The following is a 25,176-nucleotide window of genomic DNA, read 5'->3' on the forward strand; positions in this document are numbered from 1 at the left end:
TTGCATTATTGTAGTTCCTTTAGTTATTAAAAACAATATTATTCCGTTTAAATATTTACTATATCGGTTTTACAGAATTACCTTTAGACACTTCAAAATCTTTAAAATACCTTTATATGTAGTAAAATATAATTAAAACCTTTTGGATTCAGTAAAAGAGATCAAGTTGTACTACCTTACATACTTTGGATGTTATATATTTGTTTTTTTATTATTATCAAGACCTTTGGACAAAAAAAAAAAAAAAAAGACCCGTCACGTCATTGACCCATAGATTAAAAACATGCATTATTTTTTTTTTATAGGCTACATAATATCAAACAAATAAAGTAATAAAAAGTAAATCTAATCAAGCATCATTTTTTGTTTCAAGAACTTAGAGATCTCAACACTTAGGCCTACTCAATCTTAATAAAATTAGGCTACTAAATTATCAAAATCTTTCACAAATAAACATCATAAATGTTAAAGTGGAAAGGTTTATTAAAAACATAGCCTATGTAGTTCTAATATTACATTTAGACAAGATCAGCTGAATAATTAAGGTTCGTTGATTTTCATGTCTGCCACATATAAACAATGAGCCAAAAAAAAAAAAAAATGTAATGATCATTTAAACAAAATCATATGTAACACGTTCCTACATGTGCTTAGGTGTTGTTAACGCGTTCCCATGGCGACCGGTCGGAAGTGCGAGTAACTGATCGTCTTCCCAACGTGTTGTTTACGTGTGAAGACACGTTGTAACACGTTTTTTTTTTTTTTTTTTTTACTTAGTTTAACTTCTTATACTTCGGTTGTATCCTCTAACTAGTCCACATTTGATTACTGCAATGGCTGATTTAGAAAGTTATTTACGGTGTATTATTAAAGTTAAATACAGCAGAGGCTAAATATTATTGACAAACCTGACATGCTTAAACGGTTATTTTGGAAAAGCACGATATTCTACATAATTTTTCGCCATCTCCCATTAAATCGGGAATAGATCTAATTTCGGAATGTGTCTTATTGAATAGAAATAAATACACTGTAGCGTATTCATATGCAGTAAAAACTGCAATCTATAGGCTATCCCATCTGCTTTACCTAAATATAAAAATAATAGGAAATGAATTATATATAGCTACATAAAATATGCTGACCATTTATATCAGACAAATTGACATTTCAAATACAAAGCCGGCCTACATGTCTATGATACCCTTAAGAATGTAATGTAACCCAGACTTAATTTCAGGAGTCTCTCGCCTCAGGGGGGACATGAGGTAGGAAAGCATGGTAATTAGTCATTATTGTTTCATCTGTGTCACCTGCTGTCTTCATCAGTTTTCTCCCCTATTTAATCCCCTTGTGTTTGCTGTCCTGTGCTGCGTCATTTTGAAATCTACCTGTCAGTATTCCTGTCAAGTGGATTGTAGTGAAATTTTTATCTTGTATTTGCTGTTTGTTTTTTGTCTAGTTAATTTTCGAGTCATAGTCTAGCTTTTGTTTCTCTTTGTTTTCCCTGCCTATGTTTTGCCTCCTCGTGTGTTTTGCTTTCCTTGTTTTCAACACTACAATAAACTGTTTCACCTAATTCTGTCTGTGCTTGGGTTCGTATCTCAAAACCCTGACATATACACACACAATTATATATATATATATATATATATATATATATATGCATACACACACACACACATACACACACACACACACACATACACACACATATATATATATATATATATACATACGTACATACGTGTGTGTATTATTAGCACTCTTTAATGTTAATGCAATCTTACAGAAATCTTTATGTAGGCCTATTAACAAGTATTTGGGACGATTATAATGCCATGCTGCAAACCGCTTTATGCCCCTTTAGCACTTTATTCAATAATATGTTTACAAGATGAGAACACGAGAGACACTGAAAATGCATGTTAGAAACAGTGTTTACATGACCTCTCTCTATGACAGAATTCAGTTCATTAGAGTAAAAAAAAAAAATCAACATCTTATGTTAGAGGAACTCACTGTCTTGCAGCCCAAGAGTCAGCAAAGTAAATTTCAGAATGAAGATGAAATCATGGTAAAAATGAACAGAGTAGCCTAAGCCTATAGGCAATAGATTATATTGGATAATCTTAACTGTCTTTCTCAATGTGTTACTACCATGAAAAGTCAATGAGCAACTAATGACAACATGGTCCATGGCATTGAAGACTTAAAAATGAAAACCCTTTATCTTATTACTTTTAACTCTTACTTGTAAAACAACATATCACACAATATACAATTAATCAGTTTGACAGATAAAAAAAAGGAAAAATACAACAACATTAATTAAAACACTGTAGCCTATACAGTTACAATAGGTGAGTCTGGTGTTTGAAACATTAGAGTCATGAAATGCACAGAAAGTCATGATATAGCCTACAGGTGGTTGTTCAGTTCATCACTTAGAATAGCTTACAACACTAGAATAGGCTTATTCGGGGAAGTGCAGGAAATGGTTGAGTATTATTTTAGGTATAACATAGGCCTATTTAGTGCCTATCATGTCCATTTATAGTCTTTACACATCAGCTTGTATACTTATATGGTTAAAAAGCAGCAAATTTGAAGACGCTGACGTCACGTCAGGTCGTCACGTGGGTCACCCGTTTGAAAGTTCAAGATGTACGGATAGACGTTCGGAAAGACGTTCGATCGATCGGTCGGTCGTTCGGATGTTTGATTTTGGCACGGAGTACCCGCCATAGCAAAGTCATAATAAAGAGCCGATCGGAACGCCATACGTTTACGCGTAATTTGCGTGTTAACACGTAATTACGTGTTTACACGACAGTTTCACACGTTTTGGCCCTTTTGGCCTTCCATAAGCCAGCGCAGCTTCTCAAGAGCGGCTGCACTGGGCTGCAGGAGCTCTGATGACGACACAGCTGTTCCACGATTGGCCAAATCCATTGCATGACAACGATCACATGTGTTGCGTGTTTATTCAAACACCTTTAGTTCCTCTAAAGCGCACAAATCAGTTTTTTATAACAGTAAACACTCTTTTCATGTAGTTGCGAAGTTATATTGTGTCATGTTTATCAAAATAAAACTGATTAAAAAACGTAGACTCCACTTCATTGATAGTAGCTTATGTTGAACTTTATTCTTGTTCAAACAGACGCTGTGTGAAGCAGTACATAAAGTATTGAATGAAAATGTCTCTGAAACATTATTTGGCAAATATTGCATTTATTTCACTTCAGCTGTGGCATAGACGTTGGAACGGGGGCGGCCGCTTTTTTCGTTGTTTTAATTTTCCGTTGTTTATATATAAATACATAATCTGAATTAAAATATGTTTGATTTAAGCTTAATCTTAAGATTAAGATTTGTGTCATAAAATTTCTTGTTTTTAAGCCTTTGGCACGTACGATCACACCGGCGTAATCAGGCTGGTCCCTGGCGCGTACGATCACACCCATAGAACACCGGTGTGATTAGAACGGTCAGTGCATCACATGATCAACTGCTCAACTCAGAGACAGGCGCGCTCAGAGCTGTCATATATCACAACTTTTCAGTGTTTTCAACCACATACTGTTTATTTTAGGTTTCAGACATATAAATTCACATAAGTACTAAAAAAACAATACATTTAGAGTTTGTAAAATACACACTGATGTCTATGTTAGAGGTAATAATAATAATCCTTTCCATTATAATTCGACACGTTTTATTCATATCAGATACACATTGTGTAAGTAACTTTAATGTTTACTTTACTCTATTCTTCTCCCAGTTCACCAGCCACTTACTTTTAAGTATTTCGGGAGAAGTGGAAGAATTCACGTGTTGTAAATCCAACAGATCCGATTCTCTGAACTGCGTCTGCGGCACAAACTAATGGCGGCGCCCATCGCGCATACAGCGATACAACGCGATCGTTATAAAGGTGTTTAAACAACAATACACTTCCACTTGCATGTATTTGACAATCGGAATATCAGATATTTCATGCCATAGCTAACACATTTGTGAATATTCTGACATAAAAGCAGATCATCATTCATTCAGCGCTGTTGCTGCTGCGGTGTGTCACGTGACAAGCAATGACGCGTCACCATGGAAACCATAAAGTGACACATTCTAATAATAACGGTCGCCTTGAAAAACTCACGCTGGGGGGTCAGCCAGAATATTTTAAATTTACTTGTGAAAGGGTTATATGTTGTATGCACAGCCGCAGCAGAGACATAATTTTACCATAGACTGTAAAAAATAGAATTTTACACTAAAAAATCCGACTTCACATCTCCGTTTGCAGCTCCTCCCCGCCTGTACGCAGCTACTCTCACCGATCGGATACATCCAGCCGCAGCCGATGTCGAACACACCTTAGGCTTGTTTGAGATGAGCAAAATCTGCGCAGAATTGATCACTGCGGTGATCAGCGCAAGATGCATGCCGGTTAGAAATGTGTCCGAGTGCGCTCCGCCTTGCTCTGATGTCATGCTGACGTAGCCTATGTCAAAAAACTCTCGCGACCGCAAGGCGCACGTGTCGGATTCTGCAGTCGAGCGCAGTTGCTCTCCACTGACTGCGCTGATCAAAAGCATGATGGGAAACGACTTACTGACGACACAGCTTAAAGGGGTCATGAACTGGATTGTTTTATTATTTTATAATGTTGCCTGGGGTGCCCTTATAATGTTAGTATGATTTTTACATCAAAAATTGTCATAATTTATAAATAAAAGCCATTTTTCCAAGCCTGATTTCAGCCTCAGATTTGAAAGCTCCGTTTTAAGGGGCGTGTCTGCTGTGAGACTGCAGTGCAAACGCCCACTGCTGTGATTGGCTGACATGCTTGCATATGAAATAGCTAGTATTACATGAACTCTCTCGAAAACTTTTACTACGTTTTTACTATTACAGCTATCGAGATTAACAAATCGTGAAAAGTATCGTTTAAAGCATTATATTTAAATCTATTACATCGCATGAAAGGTTGCAGCATGATGAGCACTGACTGAGCGGATGACAAACAGTCTGTTGATCGTGTGAATAAAGATCTTATCATTGCAACGCAATTTTTGCACTCTCACAAATGCTTACACCAAATCACAATGCAAACACGATGTGAATACACAGTAAGAGCTTCGTTGTGTAGTGTAACAATGTCATTATTTCATCACGAGTTTGGTTGTGTCCAGATAAGCTCTCGCGGCTCGCGCTGTGCTGTTTGATTGACAGCTTGGGCGAATGGAAAGGGATCGTTCTTTGATCGCTTTCTGTATATAATTTAATAACAGTTTAAAAAAGATTATTTTCATAATACTACGAGAAATTATGTGAAGTTGATCGTTTAGTCACTGATGCATAAACAGTATTGAACGATTTTAAGAGAAAGATATCTGAACTTGAATAATTACACATCAGAAATCACTGATCGCAGATCAGGCATTAGAATACACATGGTTACTTACATGTTGCTGGCAGATCCGTCGGGAAATTGTGATTGACTGATTTAATAAAGTTTAACCATGCTGGAATCCGAAGGAAGCTTATGCAGACTGTCTTCTTCCACAAACAGGCACGCACAATATTTAGTAAACAGCATGTTTATTGCTTGGAAGTAGCTCGATCCGGTTTTGCAATCATCATGTCGTCCTATGTTATTTAGCATGTTTGGGCGAATCGGTGGGCGGGGCTAAACAGGCCGTGTTGAAGTAGGCGTTGATCTTCTTTTGTGGAGGCGGTGTTTTATCCTCTTTGACGTCATAGTTCCCCACTTTGAAAAAGGAGTCGTTTGCTGAGCCTGGTGTCTATAAAAGCTTTTATTGGACTAACAACAAGGTAGTTTTCAGTTCTGAAACTTACAGGATATTATTATAGTATTATGATCTCTTATATGTCAAAATATCAAGGAAAATTTGATTTCTCAGTTCATCACCCCTTTAATGCTCATTAAACAATCGTGATGTATTGTTCTCTTTTAAAATGTTTGATTTTAAAACTCTGATATCATGTTTTATGTGTACGTTATGTGTGAATATCTATCTATCTACCCAAACTATCTGACAGTGCGATCTCTTTGGGTTATGCAATGTAATTTTTATTTAAAAAACAAACACATATGTCTGTATTAAAGAAAAAAAGATAAACATGTATTTGGAATGGATTTAATTAGGCTACTATGGGTTGTCTTGTCCATTATATTTATTTTCATATAAAAGCAACAGAACTTAAATTCCATCCAGTTTATTAGCAACACTGTGCACGAGCGTGAATCCCGTGAATCCCGCGATATCCATCTTTGATCTCACAGGTGTCAGATCCACTGCGAGAAGAGAGAACTGTCCGGCTTGCCTGCGCTTTTTTCACTCCTCCTCTCACTGCAGCCGCCTACTCTCGCATACATTTCAGGCGAGGCAAGGCACATCTCAAACAAGCCTATTCAGAGAAAGTGAAACTTAACTTGATCAACAACAATATGGACGCCTGAAACGAACAACCTCTTTAAACTCTTTAAAATACAGAATATTTATTGATCCGTTCAAAGAGTCTTGTGGACACATCTGATCCTCACAGGTAAGAGATATAAGAGAGATTGTGCTGAACAGGTTTCTAATGGAAGTGATCTGGTTTAGGTTGTCGAACTGGAATAAGTTGAACAGAACCAGGCGCCGTTTGCATAAACTGCTCCTTAGTTGATCAAAGTTTTTCTTTAAGACTGTTCATAACTTTTTTAAGTCAGTTACATAAAAACGTAGATTGGTGTAATTTGATACCGAAAAGAAAGAGCGATGACTGCTATTTAATTCTTAAGACAGTCTTAACATAATAGTTTTATGCAACTGGCCCGAGGGCTTAATTGTAAAAAACTCACTCAGCTATTTTAGTTGTTCACTGCACTGAAATGGAAGCTATCAGAATTGTATTTAAATATGTCATTTGATTGCTTGTCAAGCAAAGTTTGGGCTTTCTTTAATTTTAGTCACACGACATAAAGCCTTAAGAAATAGGATATGACCCTTACACAGACACTGACAAACCTTTGGAGAAGGACCTGGCTGCAGTCTGCAGATCGCGGCGGGGCTACACGTGTGATTTATTTCTCATTTTGATTATTTTCATATCATCATATGAGAAAGGAAATGTAAAGGGCGTTATCAGTAACAATGACAAGACATAGCCTAGCCTACTTATAGTTACAGAAGTTATTGGTCATGCAGTTGTATGATAACTAGCTGCTAAATAACCAACGTGATCTCATGACGTATTTTTACGTAAAGTGTAGTTCGACCATACGTAGCCTTTATTTACGTTTTATACACACAGAAACGTATAATACTGACGTATTTACAGCACTAAAACGTATAACATTTGCGTATTGACAGCACAAAAACGTAATTTATTTACGTATAAACAACTTCACCGACGTACAAATTTGTAGGCTACGTATTTTTACGCGCGCTTCTCCATTTCAAATGTAGTAGGCCTACACCAATTTAAACCATAGACAGTATATAAACTGGACACAGCGACCCCATAGGTTTCAACGGAGAGAACTGAAGCAAATTAGAAGCCCTCACTTCCTGATTGCCGAGCGTACTGCGCATTCTGTTTTGTGAAAGGTTCCACGGTGCAGTTTGGGCCAGTTAACCCTTCCCTGAGTGTTTAGATGCCCCTTTCTGATTTGTGAAAGGTTCCATTGTGCAGTTTAGGCCAATTAACCCTTCCCTGAGTGTTTAAATGTCCCATTCTGATTTGTGAAAGGTTCCACGGTGCAGTTTGGGTTAGTTAACCCTTCCCTGAGTGTTTAAATGTCCCATTCTGATTTGTGAAAGGTTCCACAGTTCAGTATGGGTCAGTTAACCCTTCCCTGAGTGATTAAATGAACCAGTTCGATTTGTGAAAGGTTCCACAGTGCAGTTTGGGTCAGTTAACCTTTAATCAGTGTTAAAAAAGGACAACACTTAAGGTGTTTGGGGTCAAAATGACCCCAAACTTTTAAAGAGCGATTACATAAGGAAATATACATTTTTATATGGAAAACTATATATCATTTTTTTTATTTACTTCTCAACTATACATTTATGCTGTGTTTTTGTGGAAATTTTGAAGTTTTTTAACTATTTACTGCACAATTACATAACTAGGCCATAAATTGGCTCATGAAAAAAGATATTTTAAAGAAAAAATCACTTAAATGATGATCTTAATTAAATCTAAATAGTTTTTGGACATTGCTCTATGTGTTAGGGATAGAATACTGACATCTGCTGGTTTGTGGAAAAACTTTAGAAATTATAATTAAAGAAAGAAATTGCAATGGCCACATATATCCAATAGAGGGCCATAGAGACTCATTCATTTTCACTTCATTTTTCTTGATGCTTAAACTTCTCCTCACAACTTTATGATATATATTTTGTGAATATTTATTTAAACATTTTGAAATACATAAAAAATATGTAGTTTTGTCAGAGTTATAATTTGTTGTTGTTTTCTGATATATTTTGAATTATCTTGCTTTTGCAAATTATTATACATACATTTACAAGTCACCACTATGACATGACTGTAGTGTGTGTGTGTGTGTGTGTGTGTGTGTGTGTGTGTATGTGGGTGGGGGGGGGCAGCTTCCATGTTGCCTAACATTTTTCAGATTTATGCCAGTTTAGTTGATTTTATTTGCCAATTTCTATAAAAATGCTCTCTGTTGCAGTGACATACGTGTGTGTTTGTGTGTGTTTGTGTGTGTGTGTATGATATAGAAAGTTCATTCCACTTTGGGTTTATGCTCTAGGACCAGAGCTTGATTTAAATGTAATTTTTTTTAGATTTATGCCAGTTTTGTTTATTTTATTTGCCAATTTCTGTAAAAATGCTCTCTGTTGCAGTCACATACATGTGTGTGTTTGTGTGCGTGTGTGTGTGTGTGTGTATGAGATAGAAAGTTCGTTCTACTTTTTATTTATGCTCTAGGACCAGACCTTGGTTTATTTGTAAAAATTTTCAGATTTATAATGGATTTACTTTTATTTTTTTGACAAACAAAATTAAAAAAAAGTCATTTTTTTCATTTTCCCATTCATTTTCAATGTGGGGTCATTTTGACCCCAAACACCTTAAATGGTAAAAAAAAATTTACACACCTTTAGAACAACCAAATCAAGCCCAGTTTTTTTTTGTGCATGTTTAGATAGATTATTTAGGAAAAGTCACAGAGTTTCATGCCCCTGCGATGAAGGTAACACTTTTAAAAAATGAAGGAAAAGTCCATTGGGGTCATTTTGACCCCAAACACTGATTAAAGGTTAAACCTTCCCTGACGGTTTAAATGTCCCATTCTGATTTGTGAAAGGTTCCACAGTTCAGTTTGGGCCAGTTAACCCTTCCCTGAGTGTTTAAGTTAACTATTCTAATTTGTGAAAGGTTCCATTGTGCAGTTTGGGCCAGTTAACCCTTCCCTGAGTGTTTAAATGAACCATTCTGATTTGTGAAAGGTTCCACAGTTCAGTTTGGGTCAGTTAACCCTTCCCTAAATGTTTAAATGAACCATTCTGATTTGTGAAAGGTTCCACAGTTCAGTTTGGGTCAGTTAACCCTTCCCTGAGTGTTTAAGTTAACCATTCTAATTTGTGAAAGGTTCCACGGTGCAGTTTGGGTTAGTTAACCCTTCCCTGAGTGTTTAAGTTAACCTTTCTGTTTTGTGAAAGGTACCACGGTGCAGTTTGGGTTAGTTAACCCTTCCCTGAGTGTTTAAGTTAACCATTCTAATTTGTGAAAGGTTCCACGGTGCAGTTTGGGCCAGTTAACCCTTCCCTGAGTGTTTAGATGACCCTTTCTGATTTGTGAAAGGTTCCATTGTGCAGTTTAGGCCAATTAACCCTTCCCTGAGTGTTTAAATGTCCCATTCTGATTTGTGAAAGGTTCCACAGTTCAGTATGGGTCAGTTAACCCTTCCCTGAGTGATTAAATGAACCATTTCGATTTGTGAAAAGTTTCACAGTTCAGTTTGGGTCAGTTAACCACTCAGGGAAGGGTTAACTGGCCCAAACTGCACCGTGGAACCTTTCACAAATTTACCAAATTCATGTCTAGCGGACTTGCCAACCGGTTAACGGACAAGAGCTTTGCTGTGAAAAAATTCACAAATCAAGCAGGTCAAGATGAAACTGGGTTCAGTCTTCTAAGTGACCGACTTTTGGAGTTATACGCAATTTAAAAATAAAAGTCAGTATAAAAAAATAAACGTATTTCGGACCGGAGGACCGCGTCACACGAATTCACAAATCATGAATAACGAAATGAGAGATTATTTGCATGTCTACGACACCGCACGGCGAGACAATAGCCAAAAGAATACAGAATATCAAACCGCAAAACTATCTACATTGCAAAGCATGATATCAGACTTTTGCTACACTCTCTTTCAGAAAAACAATCTGTTCCTCGTTAAAAAAATGAAAAGATGAAATTTTAAACTTTTTATCTGTAGGCTACCTGCCATGATGTGGTTATTTCAGCAAACAGTTTCATAAATTCAGCATTAAGTGACATTTTTATTTATCATTAAACTGAACTGTGCTCACGCATTTTAGACACTTACATTATGTTTTTGCTAAGTCTATGCAATAAATGCAGGTCTTAGAATAAGCAATGTTTCCATTTCAGGTACGGTCAAAATTAGATTTGAAAACATCACATTTCGACTGAATTTTAGCTCATGTTGTATCCAATAAAATTCAGCCCACGTCAAATATTGTGATTCACGTTATTGGGGGTCGGGGCTACAGTAGATAGCATACATGTTCATTTGTTTTCTCAAGAATCAAAAACATGTCACCTAATGCTGTAAACAGGTTACAGAGAGAGAGCCCTGTCTGCTGGTATTATTATTAAAGGTTAAAAAATAACAACTCAAATTAAATATTATGCATTTTTTATTATAATAACAACGTTATAATAGGCTATTTTAATGATTTAAGTAAAAATATAATAAATATGTAATATAGTGCACATATAAAAAAATACTCCCATGTAGCTCATTTTGAGGTAGGCTAAATGTAACATCATTGTTCTCGAGCTGTTTTATTTACCTCTTTCTGCGGTTCAAAAACACTGAGGTTATCTGTGGGGTTATCTGTACTTGTCCTTTAATGTAAACAACATTTCCTATTTAAGATGATTCTGTTGTTGTTGTTATTTTCTTTTGCCTTGAAAAGGCATGAAGAGGTGAAGAACAATGGCAGAATCTTTCCCACCATCAACAAAAAAACAGGAAAGGAGAGGGAGTATGGATATTCCTCCATTTGAGTCAATAACCCACTCAAATCTATCATATATTTTACTTTGAAAATAGCCTCACATTGTTTAGAATTAAGCTCTGCACATTCTGGACATTCTCTCAATAAGATTTTGACTTTAAACTAATGCAGGTGATTTATCTTCATCATTTCTCTCTCCAGCGATGTCTTCCTCCAGCGGTCCACTGACTGAGGAGCTTCAGTGCTCTATATGTCTGGACGTGTTCACTGATCCAGTCAGCACTCCATGTGGACACAACTTCTGCAAGACCTGTCTGAATAAGTGCTGGGACAACAGCCAGACCTGCAACTGTCCATATTGTAAAGAAACATTCAAGCACAGACCTGATCTCAAGATTAACACCACACTCCGAGAGATTGTAGATCACTATAAAAAGAAAAGTCCTGAGAAAAAAGCTGAAGTTCTGTGTGACTTCTGTGAGGAAAGAAAGCTGAAAGCCCTGAAGTCGTGTCTGGTGTGTCAGAGCTCATACTGTGAAACTCACCTGGAGACTCATTTGAGAGTGGCAGGTTTAAAGAAACACAAACTGATCAATCCTGTGAGTAATCTGGAGGACTATATATGTCAGAAACATGAGAGACCTCTGGAGCTGTTCTGTAGAGATGATCAGACATGTGTGTGTCCGATGTGTGCTTTGAAAGACCACCAGAACCACGACACTGTTTCTTTAGAAGAGGAGAGTGAAGAGAAGAAGGTAAAAGTTACTGACAAACTGATTTTAAATGGCTCTTATCACGAGGAAACACATGTTCTTTAATATAAATGAATCAGTTATGAAAACATATTGTGTGTTGTTCTCTGTCTGTAGACTCAACTGATGAAGACACAGAAAGACACACAGCAGATGATCCAGGACAGAATCAAGAAGATTCAAGACGTCAAACACTCAGCAGAAGTCAGAAAAGTGAGTTTAAAATAATTAAATTAAATTAATTTTAATATCTATCATTGTTTATTGAATTGTTGTATAAAAGCAATGTCACACTCACAGTCACACTGCTGGTCTGAATATCGACACGTCTGTGATTCCCTGATCACTTAGTAAAGTAATAACACATCTCTCCTCAACAACACACATGATTTGAGGAATCATTCAGTGCAAACTGTGCAGAATGAGGGATTTTGAAAACCGGCTAAAACACTGAAGTATGAGAAATAATAACACTGATTCTTCTCTTAACAAACGCCACTAATAATGTGTTGATTGTCCTGGTTGAGCAGAGAAACACAGAGAAGGAGAAAGCAGCCCGTGTGGAGCTCTTCACTGATCTCATCCGCTCCATTGAGAGATGTCAGACTGAACTGCTGGAGATGATGGAGGAGCAGCAGAAAGCAGCAGAGAAACAGGAGGAAGAGCTCATTGAAGAGCTGGAGCAGGAGATCACTGAGCTAAAGATGAGAAACACTGAGCTGGAGCAGCTCTCACACACTGAAGATCACCTCCACCTCCTACAGGTCAGTCAACATCTCTCTGATCAATGATAATGCAGTATATGACACCATAACACTCCCCATGCTGAAGGATTTCTCCTCTCTCCTGCTGTAGATTTACTCATCCCTGTGCAGCTCTAGAAACACCAGGAACTGGTCTGAGATCAGTGTGAAGACTGATGAGAGTCTGGAGACTCTGAGGAGAGCTCTGACTAAACTGCAGGACTCTCTACAGGAGAAACTCACGCAAACTGGTACGACAATATCAAATACACCGTACAGATACATATATTTATCATCTTTTAATATCAGTAATTAGGCATAAAAATATCTAAAGTAAAAATTTCATAAAATTCACAAAACATTCCCAAAGATGCTCTAAAAAGGAGGAATATTTCGAGCTCAAACACAATAGGAGTTCAGGGATTCTCTAAATATCAGCAGAGAAACATTGATCAGATAAAACATGATGTTGTACACAATTCTTTAAATATAAGCTTAAATCCGTCTATAATTCACACATAAACATGTCAAAGATCTGATGGTGTTTTATTGTCATTAGTCTCTACAGAACTGAAGAGGAGACAGCAGTATGCAGGTACAGTGTGCTGTCTGCACTACACTAGATTACATTCAGATACTCACAGCTTCATCACTGACCGACAGTATGATTAAACACTGATTACATATTAACACATCAGCACTAAATATTAGGGGTGTAACGATTCGTTTTAACAACGATTCGATTCGTATTGCGATGGTTGTCAATACGATTCAAGGACGATATTGGTTAATTTAGAACGATACGATCCGAAACGATTCAGTGACTTGAAATCGATTCAGTGACTTTTTAGCCAAAAATTCTTGAAAGGGAATCAGGTATCAATTAATTATGCGCGTGCAATTAAAGAGTGCACGCTATGAGCACAGTATAACGATGACAGGACATGCGATTTCGTTTTTCTGAGGTGAGAGACTTTATTTCGTTACAAGTTATGAAAATAATGATAGAATAATGACACGGACATATAGCCTGACAACATCATCAGACCGCAGATACTGAATCTGGACAACACGTTTTTTCTAATTTAAAACGTAACGACGTTGCATGCTTGTAGTTTATTTTGTGCTTTATAGGCTAGTGAAACGATATAAGCCTGCAGCGCGCGACGCCGCATTTGCGCGTGCAATTGAAGAGTGCGCGCTACTGCAGTATAGCGGCTGAGAGTCAGGAAAGTCCGTTTTTCTGAGGTGAGAGACTTTGGGTGTTTCTCAAAACCAAGAATGCAAAGAACAGACTTGTGTTCTTGGGGAGAACGCTCTTGCTAGTTGTTCTTGGAAGAATGAACTCACAAGGTGACGAGCACACAGAACGCTGCTGACAGTTCGAGACGATGTGTTCTTGCTGGTGTTGCGCAATAATACCCCAGCACAGACGCCGTCTGCAGTGCCCAAACATAACGAGAATTATTGACGGTAACAGCAGGCTTTATCGCCCAAGCCTACCCTCAGCTCAAGGGATTACTCTACAACTGTACTCTACGTAATGTATATTCATAACAATAAAGCTACCTACGCTGGAGATTCTCACTTCCGAAAACGTTTGAGCGCATTTTCGAAAAATGCCAATATTTAAAATCTACACAGTTGATTTCTCGCATCAAATGTTCTCAGAAGTGAATTTAGTGATGAAATAGCGTACGAAATTGTAGAAAAACGATTTGCTGTATTGACCTCTCGTTCCTAGAATGCCGAAATGAATGCTGGGATATTTCTGCCGTCAAGTTCACACAAGTTACCAACCTATGCATCCTCGGTAAAATGGGCGTGTCAAGAACACTTCCGTGATTTTTAACCGTTCTTGCCAAAATGCAAACTTGTGTATTGGGACGGTACTTGGGCAGCGACTGATGACGTTTCACAAGTCCACAAGAACGCAAGTACAGACAAGAACGCATATTGAGAAACGGCCTTTGTCTTTGCGCTGCTGCTGGCGCGTCACGCATGGCGATCACGTCACAGATGGGCAGACTGAATCGAGTAACGTTTAACGCCTTTATCATTAAAAGTGCTAAGAAAAAAACCATCCTTATAAAGTCTGACGTGCTTAAATCCAATGCGTTATTTCATAGTATCGATACAATCGATTCATTACCTTTTAAAACGATGTTAGATCAATATATGTCTAGATCGATATAACTTGCCGAGCACAGATCGATGTAGTTGGATCATTAAGAATATGAATCGATACATCGATGTAGTTGATGAATCGTTACACCCCTACTAAATATCTTTATTGTGAATTTCTGATTTATATTCTCTGTTTTCTCAGTGGATGTGACTCTGGATCCTGATACAGCTCATCCTAAACTCATCCTGTCTGATGATGGAAAACAAGTGAGATGTGGAGACATTAGACAGAAACTCCCAGACAAACCAGAGAGATTTGATCCATGTGTAATTGTCCTGGGGAAGGAGGAATTCTCCTCAGGGAGATTTTATTTTGAGGTGCAGGTGAAGGGAAAGACTAAATGGACTTTAGGAGTGGCCAGAGAATCCATTAACAGGAAGGGATCGATCACACCGAGACCCAGTAATGGATACTGGACTGTGGTTCTGATGAATGAGAATGAATATAAAGCCGGTGCTGATCCCACTGTCTCTCTGTGTGTGAGAGTAAAGCCGCAGCGGGTCGGTGTGTTTGTGGATTATGAGGAGGGTCTGGTCTCCTTTTATGATGTGGAGTCCAGCTCTCATCTCTACTCTTTCACTGATCAGTCTTTCACTGGGAAACTCTATCCATATTTTTGCCCGTGCTTTAATGATGGAGGTAAAAACTCAACTCCACTGATCATCACACCTGTCAATTACAATAAATGAGTTTTCTGCCGTAATATGAAATACACAATAAAAATTATTCATATAAATTACAAACCTAAACATGTTTTGCTGTATTTTCATAATTTGTTTTTCATTGTTAAAATCTATAATTCTAGCTATAATTGCAAATTATATTGTGAAAGTATAATGCTTGTTTAACTATTTTATTTTCAACTTTTCATAATTATTCATGCCGTTGTTTTCTCCCATCTCAACCTGACAAAGTGAAAGTGTCTGTATTTTTGTTTTTATATACATCAAAATAAACCAAACTATGATAAAATTGATAAAAGTATATCAAAGCTGTTTCTACCATTTCAATTACAAAATGATCTGTGATAATACTGAGGTAAATCAGATGGTAATTCCTCAATATATATCACTGTATGATTATTACCATATTCATACACAAAACTATGGATCTTCAAAACACCATGATATTATGATCATGGTAAAAACAAAACAAAAATTAAAAAAGGAGGAGAAGGAGAAGAAGAAGAAAAAGAAGAAGAAGAAGACATTGTAGGTCTATTACCAAGTTACCATGTCAAATGTTTGCCCCATGCAGGTAGGCCCGCCCTCACGTAATACCGATTGTCGATTGATAAGCTTAAATCTGATTGGCTAAAGAGTACGACTCATCTTTGTAGGAGTTCGCTGCCAGGAAAGTCTCAAACACACACACACACACACACACACACACAAATCCAAGGCGATTCACACGTGAATAACGATTTGCACATTCACATTCAAGGATAAACTCGTACATTTTAAACATTCAAAGGTTTTTGTGCACAGTTGTATATCTACAAATTGTGTTTTGCATTTGTGAAATGTATTTTATGAATATATACTTTAATTTTGCGCATGTGAATTGTTTTTTGTGAATGTATATTTTTTTCACGCACGTGAATTTTTTTTGTGTGTACGTGAATTAGGTTTCATGCATGTGAAATTGTCTACGCATGTGTGAATCATGTTTTTTGCGTGAATTATAATTGAGACTATTCTGCGGTAGCCTGGGTTTCCCCATGCTGCCTTGAGCGCAGCGCGATTTTATTCACGCTGCTAGGCAGCCTGGACACCATGGACCAGATTTTCCCCTCAAAAAGGGAACCAATCACAGAACGGGGAGGGAGCAGCAAGACGATGACGACGTCTATGCGACACACCGAAGCAGTTTGTTTATATCTATGGATCCAACATGGCAGCAGACGCGAAGTTACCTTTCGATGCAGCCTTAGATAGTGTTCTAAGTAGTTTAGTCTTCTTCAGCCATCGTCTTCTTCCTCGTCGAATTTCTGTCGCTCTACATACGTCATCTGGTATAATTGAAACGATTGGCTATGAGCTACGTACAGGCACATTTGATAGACATTCGTAGCGCCCAATAAACGGCTCTGGGCATTCGTAAACCACGCCTCAAATACGAGAAAATTAACATGGTTCCCAGACCACGTCTCAATGAGAAAGAGGTCTGACGTTAGCCAGGCTAATTCTGTGGCAGAATACGACACAGAATTGAGCTCGTACCAAGGGCGTGGTTAGCTGGAACCTGCTTACATCATGCAGTAACGCCAGAGAATGTCTAATTCGCTAGTTGCATATATAGAATGTTGCCGACGTCCGTTTGTTTCTGGTAAGCCGTCCCACTTCCGCTCGCCTCATTCCTGAAGCTGGTGCTGTTTTACACGAGAATTCTGCAGAATCTACCTAAGTTTACCATCAATGATCTGCACCAGATTACTAACTCCTTTTCATCTGCTCCCACGAATAAGAGAGAGAAGGGGTTCAAAATTTATATTTCACAATTCATCGACAACTATGAAGGTAAGTTTTTTTTTACTGCGTCATATATTCACGGTGACAGCAGAGTTAGCAAACTAACATTACCGCTGACTAGAACTAGGGCGGACTAGCAGTAGCTTGATGTTAAGTTACCTCAGCTAACTAAATCACCTATGGGAATTAACGTTACAGGCCATATCTCTCATTATTATAGTCAGAGCCGGACAGTAACGGAGTACATTTACTTGAGTACAGTACTTAAGTACAATTCTGAGGGATCTGTACTTTACTCGAGTATCATTTTTGGAGAGTACTCATGACTTTACTCAAGTAAATTTGAGAGGCAAAATATTGTACTCTTTACTCCACTACATTTCTATCCATAACCGTGAGTACCCGTTACTTCTTCTAAAAAAAAAAAAAAAGGAAAAATGAAAAATCTCGGAAACCCTCAATTTGTTGTTTCCCTCTCAAACGTGATTGGATTGCGCAGGCGCCACTGATTGGGACAGCCTATCAGCAATCACCTTCAGCTTTCCGCCAAAGTCAACTCCATGGTCAGATTTAGATAAGAGACGAAACCATGGACGAAATAATGGATGAAGACGCAGCAGGTCCATCCCGGGAATGTGCCAACCCGTGGCCCCACCTCGCCAGACTATTTCAATTTTCTGAACAAGCTAATGATAGTTTTCGCTTCAAGTGTTTGCTGTGTTTACCAATGTAAGCACTGTGGCAGTAGTACTGCAATATTTAGAAAATGTACTCTTGTTCTCTTGATACTCAAGTACTTTTAAAAACAAGTACTTCAGTACTTTTACTGAAGTAGACATCTGACTGTAGTACTTTTACTTGTACTTGAGTACAATTTAGCAAGGGGTATCTGTACTTTTACTCAAGTAATGAAGCTGTGTACTCTGTCCGCCTCTGCTTATAGTAAGTTAGATAGTTTTACCCAGTGACTTTATTTTACATGTACACCTCTTCTTTTTAGTCTGATTGAAAGTCAATCCGTTCACAAGATCTTAACGTAACTAATTTCCTGCTTGATTGGAATAGCGTATCAAATAGATGTGTACATACACATACTACGTCTATCAATCTGGTTAAGAAATGGATGTTTGATCGGACCCCATCATAATTGGTTTTAAAATAAAAAGGTGTCATGTAAACGGGCAAAAAAAAAAAAAAAAAAACTTCTGCATTAAAAAGCCATTTTGCCTGTCACATGCAAGTGGCTATACTTTAACACCATGTTGGAGCAAATCTTACCATATCACTTGTCAGTGATTGTACAATGTAATTATTCCTAAAAGATCTTGATGCATTACTTAAATGATAATCAATATGATGTTATCCCTAACTCAGTATCAAACAAAGTGTCAGGCACAGGGAGAGTCACATGTGAGCTATGTGCCACAGGCGAGCTATGTGCCACAGGTCCCTGAGGAAAAAGGAGAGACCTCACATCTTGAGAATATGATATAGTTCACATCACATTTTACTGCACTGGCTAGGATTAATGTTTGTTATGTGTGTGTAGTAACTTTTTCTTCTGTTTTCTTCATAGATTGTCCTTGAAGACTCGTCACCAGTGCAGCTGTTTGAGACGGTGTGCTCGTGTGCTGCTGGCAAAGCACTTTGCAACCATACCGTGGCTCTCCTTTTTCAGACTGCGACCTACTCTCAGCTCCGCCTCCTTGCTGTACCCCCAGTCCTTAGCTGCACCGAGACAGAGCAACGCTGGCACAAGCCAAGGACTATGGTATTTTTCAGAGCATTGTTATTATCAGTAGCCACATGTGCCAGGTATAGTTTGTCTGTGCATAAAATACAACATTTTCCCACACGTTACATTGAACCACCTCTGAGATGCCATTTCTTTTTACTTTTATCATTGATTGATAGGGTGTAAAAGCAGGCCGGGTCAGAGATATGGTTGTGTTGTCTGCCAAGCCCAAACAAAGGACAGTAGCCAGTGGTGTCAGGTAGGTTATGTCTTGTAATTAAAAAAATTATCATGAAAATGTGGTTATCTGTCACACAGATATGTATACTAATTTAAATTGTGATATAAAATTCTACATAGGAGCACTTTCTACAAGGCGATGCGGGGGGATATGCCTGATCCTGATGTACTGAAAGTGGTCGAGTCAGCATTGGGCAAAATTCAGGAGGGCAGCCTGATCTCTTATCAGCAGCCAGTGCCAGTCAGCCACATCATATCACTCCACACTGGAGCTCCTCCACCCCCACCTCTGCTCTTGGATGGCTACAGATTGAAGACCACTTGTTGCCAGTTTGTCTGCAGTCTACACCAGCAACTGCATCTGCAATCTCTACAGACCAACTTGGAAATGGCAAGGGGAATAGAAGTGTCAACAAGGGACCAGAGTATGTCTGTGGTGTGGCATTGGGTCAGAAAGATGAGAGTAACATCATCTCACTTTAGGGAGGTTTGTCATGTTCGTGGTCAGACATCAGCAGAACATCTCGCTGAAAGAATGCTCAGGGGTGTGACCCAAACATCGGTCATGAAAAGAGGTCTGACATTGGAGCCACGGGCTATTCAAGAGTACTGTAAAGTGAAGAACAACATCTACTGGCCTTGGAACCCAGCAGATGATACAAAAAGTGAGTCCATGATGTTATTATCCTGCTGACGGTGGTCCGGGGAATCGAAAAGCAATTGGCCAGATCCCTCAGAGGCAGACCCACAGAAAGATGCATCAGAAATAGCAGCAATTCATCGATGAGTAGCAGTTTTGTAGCTCGTTGTGGGGTTATACCTAAGGCAGCATTGGCAGAGGAAATCATTTGCTGAGGAGAATCTGACAAATTTTGTGTTTGCAGCTGGCTCCACTTGTTTCCAAAAGGCCAGGAAAGATTTGTAAGATGCAAATCTGAAGTAAAATTGAATAACAACAAGACCTTAACACACTTGGGTTATAATAAACAATGATAATAATAAACAGAAATTAACATTAACAGATCTGTGGACACACACACACACACACACGCACACAGGGGGCAATCAGTATAATGAACATACCTTGTATAAAAGCAAATATTCTCGTCGGATTTGGCGATGCGTAGGATTCCAAAAGTAGACCGCAGCTGCATAGACTCTAGCTGGTGTTCAAGCTCCTCAACCCTCCCTCTGAGTTTTCAGTTTTCCCTCATCAGCTCATAAATGACCACGGAGGTGTTGGGAGTGACACAGTAATCATGGTCGGCAACGGTGACTTCCATAGGCTGAACGCTGTCCTCTTCTTCAGACATGTCCGCCGGCAGTAACTCTGGGGTCGGAGGTCTCGGGCGACGTTGCCAGACATTGAGCCTGGGTGCCGGAAGAGAAAAACTGTTCCAGGCGAACAGACATGGGAGTGAACCCTTCTTTAAACGTCTCGGTCCCTCAAAATCCCCAGGTAGAAAATGAACACTACAAACTCGAATACCGTCAGTCGGGGAGAAGTTCTCCCGCCGAATCTTTGCTTTCCACACAGAGTTCACCTCCTCATCCACAGGGAAACGATGGAAACTCAGGATGGAATTATACTGCGATGAATTGTTACACAGCGGTACACAGCAGTGAAGAAAAGTCTTCTTTACTTGGTGCTGTAGTTTCAAACGTTTACCGGCTTTAATACCAAAAAGACTCATGTTTTGTTTTTACACTACGCTGGACGGTTGGTTAAGTAAGTGAGCGCTATTGACGGAAGAAGTGACCGGAAGTGGTCCAGCTCACCGCAAATAACCTCGAAATTCTATATTCGTTGTTATGCAACTAGCGAATAGGAAGAGAATTGGCACTCTCTGGTTACTTCCGATTTCTGGACTGGCTGCAGTACACATCTCTGTCCATGTGGGGATGAATTCAGAATGAATGGGAATCTATGGGGTAATAAGATAATACACTCAGCTGAAAATTGCATTTTTAAGTTCACTTATCTGTTCTAAAAATCCGTTCAAAAAATGTGATGACGTGATATATAAACACATTGAACATTGAACACAAGAATAGAAAAAACACTCAAATTCCATTTATACCCATGTACTTTTTACAATACATATATAATGATATGAAAATAAAAGTGCCCGCAGGAAAATATAAATACAGTACACAAAAATTAACTTCGACAGAAAGTCCTCCTTAAAGGAACACTCCACCGTTTTTTGAAATAGGGCTTATTCACCTTCTTTCCCACATTTAGATAGGTGGGCAAATGCATTTTTGTCTCAGTGCATGCATTGCTTTAGTTTGACAGGGTCGGCGCTAGCTTAGCTTAGCTTAATGAATGGAATCCTTTGTTGCCAGCTAGCATGTTTACAGAAAACACTTGTACCTGTCAAACAGCTGTGTAGTTTTCCTAGCTTTTAGGTTTTTACTTTTGGATATTGTTTCTAAATATATTTTAACATCAATTTTAAAATGTTCAAAGTTTGGTAGGCTATTTTTCCATTCCATTTGACTTTATGAATATAGTAACGGGCAATTATAACAATTAAATCAAATATAAACAAAAGATTTTTATCACCCTCAATTGAGAAACATTTCAACAGAACATCAATTTCTTCAAAGTTAACAAGAGTCATAACTTTTCTTTGCAAGTAATTACTGAGTTCTTTCCAAAACATTTGGGTCTTGGGACACTCCCAAAATAGATGGTTAATAGTCTCAGGGGAAATTTAACAAAAAGCACAAATATCTTCCATGTTCACTTTAAAACGCTGTACCACAAGTTACTTAGCTGGGTAAACTCGATGAAGAATGTTATATGAAACCTCTTTCACTTTGTTTGTGATGCAATACTAATGAGGTGTCATCCAAACTTTACTCCAATCAATACGTTTTTAAATAAAGAATTCCAGTGAGTAACAACAAGTTTACATTTAGACTGAAGAAGGGAAAGCACAAAAGTATTAATACATCCAGAACTTGTGAAATCCTTGCCCTGCAACTTAATACAAGTAAATTCTTCTACTGTTGTTTGTAGAGAATAATTATTATGACCTTCTAATAATCTCAAAATTTCCTTGGGAATTGCATGTCAAACCAAAAGATATTGGACAGGATCAACTGAAAAGTTATAAATATGAACAAACTCAGTATAATTGTATAAAACACCATCATTTTTGATCAGCTGTTTAACCCAAATAATTCCCTTTTCAAACCAATTCTCAAAATAATATTGATTTGTTTCTAACCCTTATAAATCTGTTATTCCAGATGGTACATTTATGGGGGAAAATTATGACTATACATACGAGTCCATGAGAGTAATGCTTGTTTGTGGAAACTTGCAAGTTTAATGGGTATTTTGTTAACATAAAAATCACATTTCAGAATCAATTCTATACCACCTACTTTTTGAAAGATAAAATTAGCTACTGTATACCATATACTTTGCTTATTTTTTAAATAATTTTGGAGCCATTTTATTTAAAATATCATGTTAGCGGTCTTAAAATCCAAAACATTCAATCCTCCTTTAATTTTTGACCTACAAATATTTTCTTTTTTAATATAATGTGATTTGTTCTTCCACATAAATGTAAAGAGTTTGGTGTCTATCATTTTAATTAATGAGCGGGGGGGACATCAAACACTTGAGCATTATAAACCAACCTGGACAAACCCTCAGCTTTAACCAATAACACACGACCAGTGAAAGAGAGAATCTCTCATCAACAATTCCGTTTCTTTTCAAATGATTGAATGATGGGAGTGAAGTTTAACTCATTCCTGACTTCCTCATTTTTTGATATCTTAATACCCAAATATTTGACAACTTCTTTCACAGGAATATTGTATACTGCAGTAAAGTCACAGGAACCTAGAGCCATAAGCTCACATTTATTAATATTTAGGTAAAGAGCAGATACAGATGAAAATAACTGCAGACACTTCATTGCTTTTTCAACTTCAGTCTCTTAAGAAAAGAGTAGCATCATCAGCTCATCGTGTGCATTTCATTTCTGTATCTTCTATTTTGATACAACGAAAAAATTCTTTCTTAATATGAATGGCCATAATTTGTGTAGCCAACAAAAAAAGCAGTGGACTAATAGGGCAGCGCTGTCAAATCCTTTTCATTTTGAATCTATGAGAAGTTCCATATGCCAATTTGACAGAGTTATTAATCTTATTATATAGGGTTCTGATTACTTTTTGAAATTTGTTCCCAAATCCGAAAAATTAAGAGTTTTAAAAATAAAGTCATGTTTAATTGTATCGAACGCCTTGTAAAAATCGACAAACAGAATAAAACAATTTTCATTGATAATTTCAGTATAATCTATAATATCTAATACAAGTCTTATTATATACAAATATTATTACAAATATGTCTTTTTCTTTATAAAACCTGACTGCGCCTCAACAATAATAAATTATAATCCTAACTTTAACATTTCAGCGAATATGGAAGCAATAATTTTACTGTAATTATTAATTAAGGTAATAGGTTGCCAATTATCAAGTGATAATAGATCTTTATCAGGCTTTGGAATTAAGGATATTAGACCTTGTGTCATGGAGGGCAAAACCCCTGATCAATAGATTCTTTAAAGACCATTAACAGAAATTCAGCTTTAGATCGTCTAGCCATCATTACCGGGGGACTTGTTTAATTTAAGTTTTTTTTATAGCTGTTCTTATCTCTAAAATGGATACTTCCTTATCAAAGAGCTTTAAATTCTCCATCGATACAATCTATATTATGTTTTAGGGGCTTTAAAAAAATCATCTATTGTGTCTACAGAACATGCACTGCTGGAATATAGTTTACCATAAACATTTGAGACGTATTTTGAAATAATAATAGGGTCCTGTGTTTCATGGCCATTAATATTAAGCTTTCTAATAGATGTATACTCTCAATTCCTTTTCTCCAAATTATAAAAGTATCTGGAATTAGTTTCCCCTTCCTCTAACCAACGTCTTCGTGATCTAACAAATGTTCCTTTTGCCTTGATTATATATAATTTATCTAACTCAGCCTGCAGATTCATTAACACATTAGAATTCCCATCAGTATTATTATTAGTGATGTTACAAATAGCTCTAATGATTTCCTCTTCCTTTGACTTGTTAGACTTTGCAACTTCTTTTCCTTTATCAATTGCACTAAAACTAATCTGAAACTTCATAAACTCCCAATTTTTACAGTATAAATTTGTTCGCTTAGCTTGATTCCAATATGTTTGTATTATCTTCTTCATTTCATGTTGAAAACTATCAATTTCCAATAATTTATTTTTAGTTTCCAATAAGTCTTAGAGATTTTATATGAAGTTTTGTTATTCCTTTTAATGAGAAGATAAATCATTTTGTGGTCAGACAATATCGATGGTTCAATTGATACTCTGTTTGTATTTTGTTCTAATGAATTAGAAATTAACCAAAGATCGATTCTTGACTGGTTAGATTTATCCCTATTACTCCATGTGTACTCTTTCAAATGTGGGTGTTTATATCTCCATATATCAATTACCCCTAAATTATCACAGAATATAGATAGCTCTGAATCGCCTGTAGATGATCTTATTGGAATAGGAATTCTATCCATCTTAACATCTGGGACAATATTAAAGTCCCCACCTAGAATCATTTCAAGATCATGAAATCTTTTTCTTACTTTGTTAATCTCATTTTCAATATCAGAGAACAAATCAACATTATATTTTTTAACATTTGAGACATATACAGTACCCAACAAAAACATTTTCCCATCAATGGATACCGTTAGA

The 25,176-nt window shown here is 37.3% G+C and overlaps 1 protein-coding gene across 5 annotated transcripts; it reads left to right on the forward strand.

Moving 5' to 3' along the window:
- Positions 1-6,443: 6,443 nt before the first annotated feature.
- LOC307163605 (E3 ubiquitin-protein ligase TRIM39-like) lies at positions 6,444-16,503 on the forward strand. Of its 5 annotated transcripts, XM_079879721.1 has the most exons (8): positions 6,444-6,579; positions 11,223-11,291; positions 11,466-12,019; positions 12,134-12,229; positions 12,547-12,780; positions 12,872-13,010; positions 13,319-13,354; positions 15,089-16,503. In XM_079879721.1, exons 2-8 carry the CDS (start codon positions 11,243-11,245, stop codon positions 15,634-15,636), a joined length of 1,656 nt encoding a protein of 551 aa, XP_079735847.1. In that variant the 5' UTR covers positions 6,444-6,579; positions 11,223-11,242; the 3' UTR covers positions 15,637-16,503. The 5 variants fall into 5 exon arrangements, with proteins under 5 accessions (XP_079735847.1, XP_079735848.1, XP_079735850.1 ...); XM_079879722.1 differs by lacking the exon at positions 11,223-11,291; XM_079879724.1 differs by lacking the exon at positions 11,223-11,291 and having other exon boundaries at positions 12,613-12,780.
- Positions 16,504-25,176: the final 8,673 nt, after the last annotated feature.

The sequence above is a fragment of the Squalius cephalus genome, assembly GCF_949319135.1.
Source record: "Squalius cephalus genome assembly, chromosome: 8".
Taxonomy (NCBI): domain Eukaryota; kingdom Metazoa; phylum Chordata; class Actinopteri; order Cypriniformes; family Leuciscidae; genus Squalius; species Squalius cephalus.